This window comes from Salmo salar, chromosome 05 (genome assembly GCF_965601325.2).
Source record: "Salmo salar chromosome 05, fSalSal1, whole genome shotgun sequence".
Lineage (NCBI taxonomy): Eukaryota > Metazoa > Chordata > Actinopteri > Salmoniformes > Salmonidae > Salmo > Salmo salar.
In genome coordinates, this window is record NC_138295.1 from 21,143,958 (window position 1) to 21,162,044 (window position 18,087).

The window sequence follows — 18,087 nt, forward strand, 5'->3', positions numbered from 1 at the left end:
GTTAATTATTTGAACACATCTTTTTATTTTCATCCATGACAGGTCGAAGAGTGTTAGCTGTCACATGTATGACTATACAACAATAGAAGACGAGGATTGTTTTTCCTTGTATTCCCTGTCAGTCATGACAGCACAGAGAAACCTTAGTCACTGGGTTTAATTACTTCATCTTCACTTCTCCCCATGGTCCGGTTTACTTAGTGTCCTGCCACTCCCCGGCCTCAGTCTGTTAATGTTGGCTAATCTGACTCTGACAGATGATTGATAACCCCTCCCAAGTGTTCAGGATCCAAAGGATTAGCATCGTTTACTTCTGGTAGCATGCAGGGTACCTCCGCTCTTAGTGACGGGAATTAATAACGTGCTGACCTCTCCAAGATAGCCATGTTTATGCATGCGGAGAGACGAGACAACCTGTTTTGGTCTGTAGCATAATTGGTGTCTGTATGTGTGTGTCCAGGGGGACTAGAAAGGTTTGTCTAAGTTCTGGACTCATATGTCATGACATATACAATTACCTTTTCCAAGTTATGTGGTGTCAACATTCTTAGAAGGATTCACATGACATAAAAATGACAAAACACTGTAAAAAATTTGCCTTTCTCTCGGAAATAGCTATGGATGGCTGTGTGTTGCTATGGATGGTGTCTGGCCTTTTATATTTGGGTCACTATGACCTACTATGTTATTAATGATACTGGAGGACACTGTTTATATTGCTCTTTAGAACACACACACACAAAGGGTTGGGTCGGTTACATTCTAAATGTAATATGTGTAAGTTACCAACTAGTTACCTGTACAAAATTGTAACATAACTTTTGGATTACCCAAACTCAGTAACGTAATCTGATAATTTTTTTGTTACTTTTGGATTACTTTCCCCTTAAGAGGCATTAGGAGAAGACAAAAAGGATCCATCAAAAGTATCATAGTGGTCTCTGACTTGTAGTCAGACCCTCAGGTGGAACAAACTTAAACTTGTGACTTTTTTCAATGCTGAATTGAATGTCATTGAGAAAATACAAAGGTGTTAATGTACTGTATTTTTTTTGCCAACATCGGTTCTGAATTTAAAAGTAATCGTAGAAGTAATTTTCGCGTTTTTCAAAAGTGTCTGTAATCTGATTAAAATTATTTAGCTGGTAACATAACTGATTACAGTTTGTTTTTTTGTAATCAGATTACGACCCTGCGCGCACACACACACCTAACCCAAGGGGCATGAGAACGGCAGAAAACATTGACAGCTTGAATGAAGCTTCACACAAAGAGCTAAACTTGGGGGGGCGAGAGAAATGCAACACCATACAGTAGCCTACTACCTCCTCCAGCTCCCATAGACACGTATGCACCAGATACCGGGCGTGGCCGCCTTGTCAGACAAAGCCAGAAATAAAGAGGGAAGCTATTGCTTTCAGCAGCGAGACCCCCAGGTGACCTTCCCTTGTGACCTTGGTGTGACCCCGTATTGAGGAAGGGGAGAAGTGAAACGCCTGGTATCACTGCACCAGAGTTAAATGCACAGAGACGCAGGCACAGTGGCTAGAAAGATAGTCTCTGTCATTGTGCGCATGCCGTCATCAGCCACAGCTAGGTTATAGGCCCATGTGTGCACCTTAAAGGCCTGATTTAATTCAATATGTCATTACGTGATATGTCATGGCTTTCTCTCAGCAGACAGCCATACTTTGGGGTAGCCTGAAGTCTTTGGTCATCCATGTATTGTGTTTGAAGAGCCACAGCCGGGCTCTTTTGACTTGGGTCATGTGGAGGTAGATATAAAGGTGCATGGCTTCAGGGTGTAACTGTACCAGGACTGAGTTATGGAATGTGTGACACTGAGCTGTAGGCTAATCACACCTGGAAATGGAGGCCAGGGGTCTCTGAATTCATCACTTCCTCCTCTGAAAGGACCTTCTCAAAATATATTTCTGAAAAACTGAATGTGACACACAATAATTCAAGTATGTTGCCAGTTATCTATAGCAGGCAAATCCTGAGTCTATCTTGAGCTGGTGTAAACCTTAACTTTTCTGTGCAAGTCCAGATATGAGGTTTGCCCTGTCTCTGTACAGTATAACCTTGTGTCAAGTCAATCTTGCTATCTGTGCAATTTTCTGACATTTTGTCCACAGTCGACCTTGAGCATATGAGGACAGTGAAGGCTGACAAACACCAGCGCTTCTGCCAAGAGAACAGCCTCATCAGTCAGTTCGTATCTGCCAAGTCTGGAGACTCGGTGAGTCGGTTTACCTAGTAAATCACATCAAAAGTGGCACACACGCACCATATATAAAAAGAAATGGCTACTGAAATACTGATGTTTTGCCAAGAAGAAGATGTATTCTATATTCTTGCTCATCTCTCCTTCTTTCATGTCCTGCCTTCCCTTCAGGTGTTCCTGGCATTTCAGAGAGTGGCTGCAGAGATTCTGGGGGTGAAGCTCAATAAAGCGGAGATGGAGCAGTCCCAGGTGAGCCTCGCCTTCATTAGGCCTTTTATCTCACATTTCCCAGAGAGAATTGACCCTTCGCTAAGCCCTGCCCGCCTTGGTTACAGTTGCAACCTCAGACAACATTCCCCCTTCTAACCACTGGCGAAATCCCCTCACAATGATCTCAAACTGTGTTTTTAATACACAATGAAATTAAACACAGACTACCCCTTGGTAATCAGGAAACCCTCTGGTATGTTGTGGTGGACTTTCATTACGATCATTTCAATCACAGGAACCTGGTAAAATGAAGGTTGTAGTGTGGCTAGCCACTTGATGGCTCTGAATGTACTGTCAGCATGCAGCCAAAGTTACTAACCACGTTTGGAGTTAACTAGTGCTCTCAAATCGTATCCTGATGTCGACAGCAGATGAAAGTTGTATTCATAACATGGCTAACTTACAGTGAGCTCCAAAAGTATTGGAACAGTGTTTTTTGTTTTGTTTGTTTTGGCCCTGTACTCCAGCACTTTGGATTTGAAATGATACGATGACTGTGAGGTTAAAGTGCAGATTGTCAGCTTTAATTTTAGGGTATTTCTCATCCATACCGGGTGAACCGTTTAGAAATTACAGAACTTTTTGTACATACTCCCTTCATTTTAGGGGACCAAAAGTATTGGGACAAATTCACTTATGTGTATTAAAGTAGTTAAAAGTTAAGTATTTGGTCCCATATTCATAGTACACAATGACTACATCAGGCTTGCGACTATACACATTTGTTGGAATCGTTTGTTGTTTCTTTTGTGTTTCAGATTATTTTGTGCCCAATAGAAATTAATGGTAAATAATGTATTGTGTCATTTTACATTTGGATTAACTTTTTATTGTAAATAAGAATAGAATAAGTTTCTAAAGACTTCTACTGTGGATTAATGTGGATGCTACCATGATTACAGATAATCCTGAATTAATTGTTAATAATGATGGGTGAAAAAGTTAGACGCACAAATATCATGTCCCCAAGACATGCTAAGTGAGGGCACTTGGAGTGTGGTGTCAGGAAAACAACCTCTCACTCAATGTCAACAAAACAAAGGAGATGATCGTGGACTTCAGGAAACAGCAGAGGGAGCACCCCCTTATCCACACCTTGGAGAAGGTGGAAAGTTTTAGTTCCTTGGCGAACACATCATGGACAAACTGAAATGGTCCACCCACACAGACAGTGTGGTGAAGAAGGTGCAACAGCGCCTCTTCAACCTCAGGAGGCTGAAAAAATTTGGCTCGTCACCTAAAACCCTCACACACTTGAGAGCCTCCTGTCGGGCTATATCGCCGCCTGGTACGGCAACTGCACCTCCCTCAACCGCAAGGCTCTCCAGAGGGTGGTGCGGTCTGCACAGCGCATCACCGGGGGCAAACTACCTGCCCTCCAGGACACCTACAGCACCCGATGTCACAGGAAGGCCAAAAAGATCATCAAGGACAACAACCACCCGAGCCACTGCCTGTTCACCCCGCTACCATCCAGAAGCTGGGACCGAGAGGCTGAAAAACAGCTTCTATCTCAAGGCCATCGGACTGTTAAACAGCCATCACTAACACGGAGAGGCTGCTGCCTACATACAGACAAATCATTGGCCACTTTACTAAATGGATCATTAGTCACTTTAATAATGCCACTTTAATAATGTTTAAATATCTTGCGTTACTCATCTCATATGTATATACTGTATTTTATATCATCTATTGCATTTTGCCTATGCCGCTCGGTCATCGCTCATCCATATATTTATATGTATATATTCATATTCCATCCCTTTACTTACACTACCATTCAAATGTTTGGGGTCACTTAGAAATGTCCTTGTTTTTGAAAGAAAAGCAACAAAAAAAATTCCATTTAAAATAACATCAAATTGATCAACACTGGAAACGGCAGATCTTTTTTTTTTAATGGAATATCTACGTAGGCATACAGAGGTCCATTATCAGCAACCATCACTCCTGTGTTCCAATGGGATGTTGTTAGCTAATCCAACGTTATCATTTTAAAAGGCTAATTGATCATTAGAAAACCCTTTTGCAATTATGTTAGCACAGCTGGAAACTGTTCTGCTGATTTAAAGAAGCAATAAAACTGGCCTTCTTTAGACTAGTTGAGTATGTGGAGCATCGGCATTTGTGGGTTCGATTACAGGCTCAAAATGGCTAGAAACAAAGAACTTTCTTATGAAATTTGTCAGTATGTTCTTGTTCTGAGAAATGAAGGCTATTCCATGTGAGAAATTGTCAAGAAACGGAAGATCTCATACAACGCTGTGTACTACTCCCTTCAAAGAACAGCGCAAACTGGCTCTAACCAGAATAGAAAGAGGAGTGGGAGGCCCCGGTGCACAACTGAGCAAGAGGACAAGTACAATAGAGTGTCTAGTTTGAGAAACAGATGCCTCACAAGTCCTCAACTGGCAGTTTCATTAAATAGTACCCGCAAAACACCGGTCTCAATGCTGGCCTTCTAGGCAGAGTTCCTCTGTCCAGTGTCTTTGTTCTTTTGCCCATCATAATCTTTTCTTTTTACTGGCCAGTCTAAGATATGGCTTTTTCTTTGCAACTCTGCCTAGAAGGCCAGCATCCCGGAGTCGCCTCTTCACTGTTAACGTTGAGATCAATTTGATGTTATTTTAATGGACAAAAAAATGTGTCCATTAAAATGTGTCCATTTTCTTTCAAAAACAAGGACGTTTCTAAGTGACCCCAAACGTTTGAACGGTAGTGTAGATGTGTGTGTATCAGGTAGTTGTTGTGGAATTGTTAGATTACTGTTAGATATTACTGCACTGTCGGAACTAAAAGCACAAGCATTTCGCTACACTCGCAATAACATCTGCTAACCATGTGTATGTGACCAATAACATTTGATTTGATGTCCTCTCATCATTTACAATAACAGGGAGGTTAGCGTTTTTTGGGGAGGGTATGATATTTGTGCATCTAACTTCCTCACTCATCATTATTCATGATTCATTCAGGACTATTGGTAACCATGGTAGCATCCACGTTAATATACAAGTGTTTAGACTATTCTTTTTTATAATACAAGTGACTCCAAAATGACACAATTCATTATTTAACATTAATTTCTATTGGGCACAAAATAATCTGAAACAAAACCAAAACAAACAGCAAATGCATCTAACAAGTTTGTAGAGTCACAAACTTGATCTAATCATTGCGTTTTAGGAATATGGTCCAAAATACTAAACTATTGACTACTTTAATACACATAAGTGAATTTGTACCAATACTTTTGGTCCCCTAAAATGGGGGGACTAAGTATAAAAAGTGCTGTAATTTCTAAACAGTTCACCCGATATGATTGAAAATACCCTCTAAATTAAAGCTTTTTAACCTCATAGTCATTGTATCACTTCAAATCCAAAGTTCTGGATTGCAAAGCCCCCAAAATGTCAAAGTTCCAATACTTTTGGAGCTCACTGTAGCAAGGTAGTATTCATTTGGAAAAAATAGGTTATTAACTGGCTGGCTGGCTGGCTGGCTGGCTGGCTGGCTGGCAGCTATTCAATGACTAGCTAGGGTTAACATTGGCTGGTCGATGAGACTGAGAGCTAGCTAACCAGCTCAGCTAGCAAACAATGTAACTAAAGTATAATTTCAGATTAGAAAAATAACCCAACAGGCTCTGCATTTCAGATCACAGTACCAGTACCCCAGTGCATTGTTAAATTATTTAGCCATTTTAAAATATTTGTTTTTGGATGAAAACTCCAGTTTTTGTAATGCTCTCAGTGGTTTTCATGTGTTTCAAACGTGAGCTTGTCCAAGGTGTCGGACTCAATGACCTTTCCTATCCATTGGAGCGCTGCTATTGGTTGCCCAAAATTCTGGGGCAGGGCTAAGCAAAGAGTAAATTATGTAGCAAGTCATGTTGCCATTGTTTGGATGGTTTCTTATAACCACACGCATGTACACAAGGTCAAACAGTGTGTGCCAGGTCACAGGACCCTTGTTACTCAAGTTATGCTGTACCTGCGACTGTCCATCTGTAAATACAGCCACATTGACGACGTTAGAGCCCAATCGTGCATGAGGTGAGAGGTGAAGAGGTTGGCGGTGTAGGGTGGGAAGGTTAGGATGCGTCCTCTGATTTATTGAGTTTATCTCTCTCCGAGCTCGGCCTCTGCGAACCAGCCAGACCAGGTGGCCCCGTCACTGGTGACAGAGGTGGGATTACTCAGGGCACCTCCCCCAGAGGCATTCATCCTGCTTGTGATATGACTGGTCGGTGCCACGCTGGCTAGAGAGTGGCTGATGAGGCTGGGGCTATGGGGAGGTCAGGACCCCAAGAGAAGGGAGAGAACCAAGGGAGTGTAGGCTAGGAGACGACTCTCAAACACACTTCCACCCCCACCCTGCCTCTTTTGCTGTCAACAGGCAGGCTAATGAAGGTGTCCATCTCCGCTCCCCTCCGTCACCTCCCATGATAGCTACCTCAATAAACCCAAGTGCTTTAATCCAAGCTAAACAAGCTGGATGAGTGGTCTGATCTAGGGCTTTTGAGGTGACTGTATTACCGCCACACCGGCAGTCATGAGTCATGACCGTAGTAAAATTCGACGTGACCATAGAGTCACGGTAATCTCCTCTTATGCACTCTGGACATTCTGACATCAATACAAATGCAATGGAAAATCACATCAAACACTTATCATCAAAACAGTATCGTGCTTTTAAAACTCGCCTCACTGTGATCGATCAATTTGAAGAAAGAAGTTTAACAGCAGGTTGAAACTGAGTGGAAAACATGGTCATTGTGGATGTTGTTTCAAAGCCTAACCCAACGAAATGGACAGCGCTTTCTAATGTGATGATTAATTCAAAACACCCATACACATACTGTATTAGAGCTTATACATACGCATAGGCTTATGAGCCTGAAAAAAACCTGTATTAAAATGATTGTGCCATAATACAATACATAGCCTATTGTGTGTTACGCACAGCAGAAAAACATATTTTTTTTTTTACTGATTTTAAGATGTCTTTGGTACATAATTGGTCTCGCCTATACTCCAAAATTAAACAAATTCTAGTAAATTCTGAGTTTGGACTGTATTATTATGCATACTGGATGGATTGGTTATCTTATGCTACGCTACAAACTGTCTATCCATGAGTCTGGGAGAGAACTTATAGGCCTAGGCGATGCTGTTGGTTCGTTGATAGTGCAGGGTGGCTTACGGAGTTAGCCTACACTTATAGTGAATTTGTATTTGATTTTGAATAGCCTAGTAATGGGGCATTTTTTTATATTTTGATAATGAATAGGCTGACACATTACGTTTAGCTACAGGATATCTCACCATCGTGCGTTTCCATCTCTTCCTCTCTCTCCTTCATTCCTTTCTCAAGTGCTCTGTCGCACAGTGTGCTCCTCAAACAGTGGTTGATATGTGGAGTGAAATAGGTGTTCTTATAAGCCCAGACATTTCTTTTATGTAATCCCGTGTGAAAGCAGGGTTTTGATGGTTGCTCATATTAAGCACATGCTCTGCTATAAAACCAGAGTAGCCTACCCGGCATGATTGAAAAATGAAGACTTTCTCAAATCATCAATAGCCTATAGTCGCATTATGTAGCCCATATATGTTTGACATTCTAAGGTTTGGATCATTCACAACTAAAGTTGCCAAATAACTCTAAATCTAGCATATAGGACCTGTTTCAAATGATTACTTTTACGCTCAACAAAGCTACTTCATATGCACACTTGCCCCGGAATGGGACAAATATCCTTTCTATTTTATTCAGCTAAGTTCAATTATATTATTTCTACTATAAAAACATATGCTTATAAGTCCCAGGCTATTATTTTATATATCATGTCAGCTAAATGAATAAGCCTACAGCCTATGGCATGGAGCATAGCCGGGGAATGTAACATACAGTAGGCCAACTCATATTCTGTTCTTCTGAAATACATTTCCTATCATAAGATTTCTTTAGACCTGCCTAAAATAAATTGATTTATTGTGATGGTGTATAATAAATTGATTTATTCAACTTTTTAAAATGTAGATGTTCCAAAGGCGCGCATGAGTGGCTTGTATGTGGCTTGTAAGCGTGGAGACCTGGAAATGCTAAATTAGTTTGTTTATTAATGGTCAGTTACCATGAGACGGCAGTCTTTTGCATGACAATAACCGTCTGACACAATTTCATGACCGCCCTAGTCTGATCTGATCTGATCTGCCTGTCACAGAGATGTAATCTATGATGTTCATGGGTCACTTCAGGGATGCAAGTTAACCCAATAAATGTTTCTACATAAAATAAGTAATATGTTAGTGGAGTGAAGACTATCCCACTTCAATGGTGTATCTTCATCTTGGATAGAGAATGGGTCAGGTTTCTAGGCTACAGTAGTTGAAGGCCTCAACATTCACAGGAGATCGACAAAGAAAAAAGAAGTAGAAAAATAAATGGGGGGGGGGGGGCGATTGTCTGCCAAAAATATATTGTTGCTGTGCAGTGTTATCAATGGGAGGAGTGATGTTCTGATTTGTAGCCAAATGGATTTGGGGAAGGAGGTCAAGGGCAGCTCCATGTTATTGTTGGGAGGCAGAACAGCCTGATTATCAGCTGTCAGGTTTAGAGAGCTATACATGGGGGTCAGGGACCCTGACAAGATCTTATCGGCCTGGGAGCCCACTCCATCATGGTCCCCTGTCTGGAAGATCAGATACTGGGGCCGCTGATCACTCACAGGGTCCGACACCAGGCATCGGCAGCTCATTAATTAGAATAGCCAACCAGTGCCTGGGTTACAACCACGATCTCTGCTCTTTGCTCACTCCCCAATCCAGGTGTGAGGTCTAACTGTAAGTTCAGAAACCATCCGTCCAATTACTGCTACTCAATATGCAGGGCCCGTATTCATAAAGCTTCTCAGAGAAGAAGTACTGATCTAGAATCAGTTTAGCCTTTTAGATCATAATTAATAAGATTACATGGACATGGGAGGAGACCTCTAATACCTCTCCTCAATGAAGATGTAATGGTTGATTTAAAACTTGGCATGGTAACATCTTTGTAGATGAGGAGCTGAGAACGCACACCCAAAAACAGTTAATGAAGTGCAGACTAGTGGCTTAAACTTAAACAAATGTAAAGTCTCACTCCCAGATCTTTATGGATATACCAACATTTGGCACACCATTCATATCATGCTGGGAGTATTATAATACATGAGTGTTCTTCATTTGTACATGGAGAAATGTTTCATAAATGTATCTTGTTCATGGACATTTGGCTGTGTAAACCCGGGAACATGTCATTAGTATGTTCTTCTGTTAAATCCATTTGTCTTTCTCATTTCTCTCCGTCACCTCCACGACCCTGTCTTCACCTCTCCCCATCCTCCATTCCAACCAACTGTTCCTCCCGTCTGCATCTTTGTTTTCATTCCTGTCTTCTCTCTCTTTTCATTCCACACCTCATCTCCTCTACCCACGGACCTCCTTTTCTATCCCTCTCTCCTGCCTGGTTTTGTCTCCTTCCATCTCTCTGCTGGTGTGGTGGTGTGTTATGCTGCTCAGAGGATCGTGAAAGCTGAGCTGGTGGACTACCCTCAGGACGAAGCCCCCATTAGACAAGATACCAATCAGAGCAAAATCTGTTCTGTTCAGTAGTTGGAAGTATGTTTACACACAGTCACACATAGATGTATTTATCTCCTGAAATATATCTATTAGTGCCTGGTGTAAAAACACAATTAAAGCATCTTATAAAGTGGTTGTGGTGGTAATGGTAGCTGTTTTCATTGTATTTTAATTGTGGGAATTGAGTTACAATTGAAGTCGGAAGTTTGCATACACTTAAGTTGGAGTCATTAAAACTTGTTTTTCAACCACTCCACAAATTTCTTGTTAACAAACTAAAGTTTTGGCAAGTCGGTTAGGGCATCTACTTTGTGTATGACACACAAGTAATTTTTCCAACAATTGTTTACAGACAGATTATTTCACTTATAATTCACTGTATCGCAATTCCAGTGAGTTAGAAGTTTACATACACTAAGTTGACTGTGCCTTTAAACAGCTTGGAAAATTCCAGAAAATTATGTCATGGCTTTAGAAGCTTCTGATAGGCTAATTGACCTCATTTGAGTCAATTGGAGGTGTACCTGTGGCTGTATTTCAAGGTCTACCTTCAAACTCAGTGCCTCTTTGCTTGACATCATGGGAAAATCTAAAGAAATCAGCCAAGACCTCAGGAAAAAAAATGTAGACCTCCAGAAGTCTGTTTCATCCTTGGGAGCAATTTCCAAATGCCTGAAGGTACCTCTATCATCTGTACAAACAATAGTACGCAAGTATAAACACCATGGGACCACGCAGCCGTCATACCGCTTAGGAAGGAGACGCATTCTGTCTCCTAGACATTAATGTACTTTGGTGCGAAAAGTGCAAATCAATCCCAGAACAACAGCAAAGGACCTTGTGAAGATGCTGGAGGAAACAGGTACAAAAGCATCTATATCCACAGTAAAACGAGTCCTATATCGACATAACATGAAAGGCCGCTCAGCAAGGAAGAAGCCACTGCTCCAAAACCGCCATAAAAAAGCCAGACTATGGTTTGCAACTGCACATGGGGACAAAGATCATACTTTTTGGAGAAATGTCCTCTGGTCTGATGAAACAAAAATAGAACAGTTTGGCCATAATGACCATCGTTATGTTTGGAGGAAAAAGGGGGAGGCTTGCAAGCCGAAGAACACCATCCCTACCTTGAAGCGCGGGGGTGGCAGCATCATGTTTTGGGGGTGCTTTGCTGCAGGAGGGTCTGGTGCACTTCACAAAATAGATGGCATCATGAGGTAGGAAAATTGTGTGGATATGTTGAAGCAACATCTCAAGACATCAGTCAGGAAGTTAAAGCTTGGTCGCAAATGGGTCTTCCAAATGGACAATGACCCCAAGCATACTTCCAAAGTTATGGTAAAATGGCTTAAGGACAACAAAGTCAAGGTATTGGAGTGGCCATCACAAAGCCCTGACCTCAATCCTATAGAAAATGTGTGGGCAGAACTGAAAAAGTGTGTGCGAGCAAGGAGGCCTACAAACCTGACTCTGTTGTACCAGCTCTGTCAGGAGGAATGGGCCACAATTCATCCAACTTAATCTGGGAAATTTGTGGAAGGCTACCTGAAATGTTTGACCCAAGTTAAATAATTTAAAGGCAATGCTACCAAATACAAATTGAATGTATGTAAACTTCTGACCCACTGGGACTGTGATGAAAGAAATAAAAGCTGAAATAAATAATTCTCTCTCCTATTATTCAGACATTTCACATTCTTAAAATAAAGTGGTGATCTTAACTGAACTAAGACAGGGATTTTTTACTGGGATTAAATGTCAGGCATTTATTTGGGTAAGGTGTATGTAAACTTCCGACAATTAGCATAATTATCTGGAATTTTCCAAGCTGTTTAAAGGCACAGTCAACTTAGTGTATGTAACCCACTAGAATTGGGATACTTTGAATTGTAAGTGAAATAATCTATCTGTAAACAATTGTTGGAAAAATTACTTGTGTCATACACAAAGCAGATGTCCTAACCAATTTGCCAAAACTATAGTTTGTTACCAAGAAATTTGTGGTGGTTGAAAAATGAGTTTTAATGACTCCAACCTAAGTGTATGTAAACTTCCGACTTCAACTGTATTTACTGTAGATCAGATCTGTAGATTTTTCATCTTTATTTTTACCACAACATTCATCCATTAGCTTGTATACTTGAGTTTACATGTTTTTCTGAATCTGACAAATTTAATGCATTTGAATTATACAAGTATGCTTTGGGGCCTGAGAAGGAAGACCTGGGGTCTGCTTTAAGTGGTCCATATAGATATCTGGACTATGCCAGAACAAATTACAAATATTTAGTAGTATCAGTTAGGTAATTTAATCTTAAAATGTGTAATTTGTGAATAAATCAGATGGATTTTCTAGTGGCAACTTTCTCATATTTTGCCTCTGTTTATGTCTCTGTCTTTATGTCTGTGTGTTTCCATAGCGTGTGGTGAAGGCAGATATCGTGAACTACAGTCAAGAGCCTGTGGCGAGGACAGTCAACCCCCCGCGCAGCTCGATTTGTGTGGTGCAGTGACCCCCTCTCCCCCCACCTTCCCTCTTGCCCCTCCACAAACTGAATACAGCAGTGAGGGCCTCTGACCAGCAGGCTGCCCCAACACACTGGCCCATAGCCAGAGCAGGAGAATTGAGCTGGCCTGGTTCTTTCTGCTGTACACACACACACACCGATTCCTCCCTTCTCTCTCTCAACGCACAAGTCTTCAGAAAGTCTGTATATCAGTATTTCCTTTTTTTAAGGTTGTCAGGGTCATCGGACCAAGTACTGCATATTTTAAGATTTATATATGAGAATCTCTCTGTATGTACAGTATGTATATTTACAGCGACCCCACAGTATATTCCTGGTTTCAGTATTTAATATATTTTCATGAATTATTTTTTGAGTGGTAACCAGCTTTGGCTACAGCAGACACCTGTTGAAAGTTATGCTGAAAGGAAATGGGACCTCCACTTTTTTAGCAGTTTAAACACATTTGTCAATATTTCTTTTATTTTTGAGAAACTGTTACTATTTTGACATCTTTTTTCTACTATCTTCATTGTCAATTATTCTTTAAAGGACCATTTGATTGTATATAGATATGAAAAGTTGGTTTCTATAACAGAAAAATATACATAAACCACTGTTTTCCAAAATGTAGTTTTAATGATAGAATGTGTTTTCCCTCTGCTGTTGTGTATACAGATGCCATATCTTAATTTGATCATCCTGTTGTTGCAGGAACTTTCCTGCAAACTTGTAGTGTATTCAACATTTAAAAAGGCTTCTAAAGCTAGTATTTTCCACTTTCAGACTTAATTTGCCATAACTGAAAATATCCATTAATTATAATCGCATAACAATTTACAATTCCTGTTGCTGCAGGATTATTTTCCTGCTGTGTGAAACTGCCTCAAATTAAGATCCGATATCTGTATGCTTAGATATCAGGATTAGTTTTATCGCTCTAAGTGGTACTGTCCACACCTCCCACTACACCCCCTCTCCCACAGCTCCCAGTGCTGAAACAGGAGTTTTGGGATGAGCTTGGTTAGGTCGGTGGGGCAAGGAGCTATTTGGGAGCAGAGAGTGGTGAAGAAAGAAGGGGCTGCTTCATTGGTATACAGATGTACGATTAAGCAATCAGGCCATAGGGGGTGTGGTATATGGCCAATATACCACGGCTAAGGTCTGTTCTTATGCACAATGCAACTCGGAGTGCCTGGCTACAGCCCTTATCTTGGCCATATACCTCAAACCCAGAGGTGCCTTATTGCTTTTATAAACTGGTTACCAACGTAATTAGAACAGTAAAAACAAATGTTTTGTCATACTTGTGGTATATAGTCTGATACACCACATCTTTCAGCCAATCAGCTTTCAGAGCTCAAACCACCCGGTTTATATTGTCTGTTATACAACGGGTGAGTCTAATCCTGAATGCTGATTGGTTAAAACCGCATTCCAGCCGGTGTCTATTCCACAAGTTACCACCGGCTAAATCTATGACATTAACATGCCTATATACTCTGTTCCATCTGAATGCGCAATCCACTTTCTCATCAGCCTAGCCAAGCAATTTATAAACTTGATCTCCACTATAAAAAGCATCTAGACATCATCTAATTTCTTTTAGACTAACATTTAATTTTCAACAGCAGAGATTTGTATACTGTAAACCTTGCTATCTGTCTCTCTGACATTTGCAACATTGTTTCAATATCACATTCAATCTCCAGCTGTCCCATAATAGTGAATGTGTCGGGATGAGACAGGCAGGCAGCGTTGCTTAGCCAGTCAAAGTCATGAATCAGCTGGCATCCTTTTTATGGATATGTACAAATAAATGGATATGTACAAATAAATGTAAATTGAAAAAAGTTCAAACGAAACAAAGTGCAGCTAGTTTGCAGTCTTTCCAGCTTCAGTTCGAAGTGATTGTGTTAGCTGTGTTGTTAATTAGCTCCTCTGAACAACAGTGTCCTGACGAGTGAGCACATTTTCTATGCCAGGCGAAATCGCACCTCATTAGCTCATTGTTATTGATGTATCCAAATAAATGGCACTAGAAAACTGCTTGTGCAATTGCAGCTACTTTACTGTTATTCTGACTGTAAGTTAGTCATAGTTGGCTAGCTAGCAAGCAAGGGATAAGAACGTTGCCAGGCAGTTTGGCAATGGAACATTTAGAAACTAATGACTGGGTCGCGCCAATAGATACAGAACAAAAACACTGAACGACTGGGTCGCGTCTCTGGCAACTGAACCAATAGAACGAACAACCAGCCGGCTTGGGTAGCAACCCTGGATTTGTGTCGGGACTATATCTTGTGGAAGAATGAAATAGTATGAATACATTTATGAAAATAACATTTTTTATTAAAATATGTAAATCGTTATTTGAACATGTTGGTAACCCGTTGTATAGACGCGATAATGCCCTCAAAGCCGGTGTTTGGAGGATATATATCGGGCATCATCACTTAAATATACCACGGCTTTCAGCCAATCAGCATCCAGGAGCCGAACTACCCGGTTTATAATCTTAATTTGAACACTGTTTTGTTGATGAGAATTTTTCTGCGCCGCAGGAAATGCAGATGAGATTTGTGATTTACATAAATTCACTGAAAACCCGCACCAACACACAGTTATATTAGCAGTGTTGCATTTTTCATGTAGCCTAATTTTGCCCAACCACCGATCAAGCAACATTATGGACTAAATCCTGTTGCTGCAGGATTATTTTGCTACAACAATACTGTTCAAAGTAAGATCCAATACCTGTAAAAACCATGTGCTGAATGTAAAATGAACCGCTGGCTTCATTTAGAGTGTGCTTAAGGAATATGTCACTATAAAATATATATAGCTTCTGCATTCTGAGTGCTCTACACAGTGCCCTTCTAAAAGGAAAGGTTTAGATGTTTAGGCACTGTAGTCAATGGAATCTAGTTTTATTTCACTTGCCAATTAGCAGCTTGCTTGAACAACTGTGATTTTCCCATTACTTTCAAGACTTAATAATAACATTAATAACAGATGTTAGTTAGAAAAAAGAAACTTTGATTTAACCTGATCAATAAGGAATTTCAGTTTTTCTATTTTCCTGATTTCTATTTTTGTGTTGATTACATCTTTAATTGAAGCATCATTCAGTTTCATGTGATGCATATCAAGACCATATTTTTGGGGAAAACCTATGTAGTCCTAGTTGAAATATATTTGGCATAGAACAATTCTGTTGCTATTTCTAACCTTGACAATGGATAAAAATATTAAATTTAAATATGAACTGGAGCAGCTTAAAGGTATGACAATTCATCTTAGCTGTATGTTTATAGCCTTACTCAACTGTCTGTTGTAGAACAGAAAAGACTGCAATGAAGAACTGCTTAGAAACATGAAATGTCTTCATAGGATCTTCATCTTGTCCAAACAAGTTGAATAATAGCCAACTTACACGCTTATATAAAAAGGTTATATCTATAAGCTAAAAGGTTTCTTTGTCTGTTCCCATGGGAGAACCGTTTCAATAAATATGTTGGGTTCCATGTAGAACCCTTTCCACGGTTCCCCCATGGGGACAGCCAAACCATTTTTTGGAACCCTTTTTCTAAGAGTGTATACATACATAAATTAAAGGCATGTGTTGTTTTGTACTCGTCCCTGCTTTGTCTTGTAGTTTGTATTTGTCAAAATGTTTTCTTCGACCGATATGTTGTACTTGTACACAGAGGATGTCAACATTGTATTTGTAGTACAACAGAAAATACATCACAGGACATGGTGACATGGTTGGATTTTACTCTGTAAACCATGGTGTTCGCCTTGTGTAAATTATATATTTGTAAATTATCTGCATTGTTTTGTGGAAGATCTTATTTATAAAATGCTGCTCACATTTCAGTGAGATGTCAAGAACTCCTCTCATTGGATGTAATTGCCTCTGTCATAAACACAAAATCTAAAAGTTAAGTATGAAAAATAATGGTATATCCTCTGTACACTTAGAAAATGGTTGTTTTAATGAACATTCAAAAGTGGTACAGACATTGTGTTTGTATATGAACAATAAAACTGCTATAAAGTGCAATAGTTTATATATTATTACTGATGCATATAGTTTCCTAGGTGGATTTCAGGAAATAATTATTGTTATGTTAGTTTGTGAGGTTAATGTGAGTGTATGCTTCATTACCCGTGTGTGTGTGCGCGTGTGCATGTGTGTGAGCGTGTGCGTGTGTGTGCACGTGCGCTGTCATGCAGGCACACACACTTGTAATTGATTGACATGACTGATGATGACTGATCACCATGTGATTTTCCAACATATTGCTGTACGTTGGTCTGGACACACAATGTGGTTCATTTGTGCATATTTATCCTGTATGTTAAACACCATTATCTAAAACTGATTTTAAATTGGGTGGTTCCAGCCCTGAATGCTGATTGACTGAAAGCCCTGGTATTTTACTCTTCTAAATATTATTTTTACTCTTCTATTTATAAATTGGGATTTATTAAGAACATCAGGTTCAGCACTACAGAATAGAGTCCATTAATTAATTAAGCAATAAGGCCTGAGGGAGTGTGGTATATGGCCAATATACCACGACTAAGGGATGTATCCAGGCACTCTGTGTTGCATAAGCACAGCTCTTAGCTGTGGTATATTGGCCATATACCACACTCCCTCAGGCCTTATTGCTTAATTAATTAATGGACTCTATTCTGTTGTGCTGAACCTGATGTTCTTAATAAATCCAAATTTATAGTAAGAGGAGAGGGAACATTGGCTGTTCCCATTCCAAAGGTGTACAATGAGCAACTGATACAGAGATAAAGTGAAGTAACAGAGTAATACCCCTCAGCATGAAATAAAGGGACTGTCATCTATGGATATGCACAGTATAATGATGTGTAGAGGCCCAAGGCCACAGTGCCATTTTTCACCCCAGGTGGGACAATGCAAACCAATAGAATGGGGCCCCATGGGACCTGAGGAGCTTGGCGAGATGGAAGGTCAGGTAGCCTAGCTATAGCAGATTAAGGATCCATGAGAAATTTAAGCATAGGAGGTAACACCCCCCCCCCCCCATACAGACCGAGTAAAGACTCCAAAAGCTAATGAGGCACCTGGCTTTTGTTCCTTAAATCTGCACTGAAACGGGTCCTACAGATGTTCCAAATGCCAGCCGTTGTATTAATTAATCACTTAAATAGTTAGGCCTTTTGTCCTCTTCACAAAATTGTAAGAGGGGTTTGGTTTCAGGTGTAACTGTTTTGCTGAGTCAAGGTCATGAAAACCTTTCTGTAGGCCTATTTAGACAATGGTTGATAGGTGATGGAAACCATAGAGAAGAACAAAACTAAGATAGGTGTCCTTTAATGAACTAATATAAAGGAGGAAACTGCCTTTTTTAGTTTACTTGTTGCTTTTTTTGTGTTGCTAAACAAAACATTTACCTCATGAAGA

The 18,087-nt window shown here is 40.2% G+C and overlaps 1 protein-coding gene across 3 annotated transcripts in view; it reads left to right on the forward strand.

Moving 5' to 3' along the window:
• rab28 (RAB28, member RAS oncogene family) overlaps window positions 1–16,704 on the forward strand; it is a 53,990-nt gene extending 37,286 nt beyond the window's left edge. For 2 of the 3 annotated variants that reach the window (XM_045717975.2, XM_045717977.2), the window contains exons 5-7: window positions 2,139–2,242; window positions 2,399–2,476; window positions 12,549–16,704. In XM_045717975.2, coding sequence (XP_045573931.1) covers window positions 2,139–2,242; window positions 2,399–2,476; window positions 12,549–12,641 — 275 coding nt within the window. In that variant the 3' untranslated portion in view covers window positions 12,642–16,704. Of the gene's footprint in view, window positions 1–2,138; window positions 2,243–2,398; window positions 2,477–10,062; window positions 10,162–12,548 lie in introns of all 3 variants that reach the window. The other variant, XM_045717976.2, reaches the window with a different exon arrangement.
• Window positions 16,705–18,087: the final 1,383 nt, after the last annotated feature.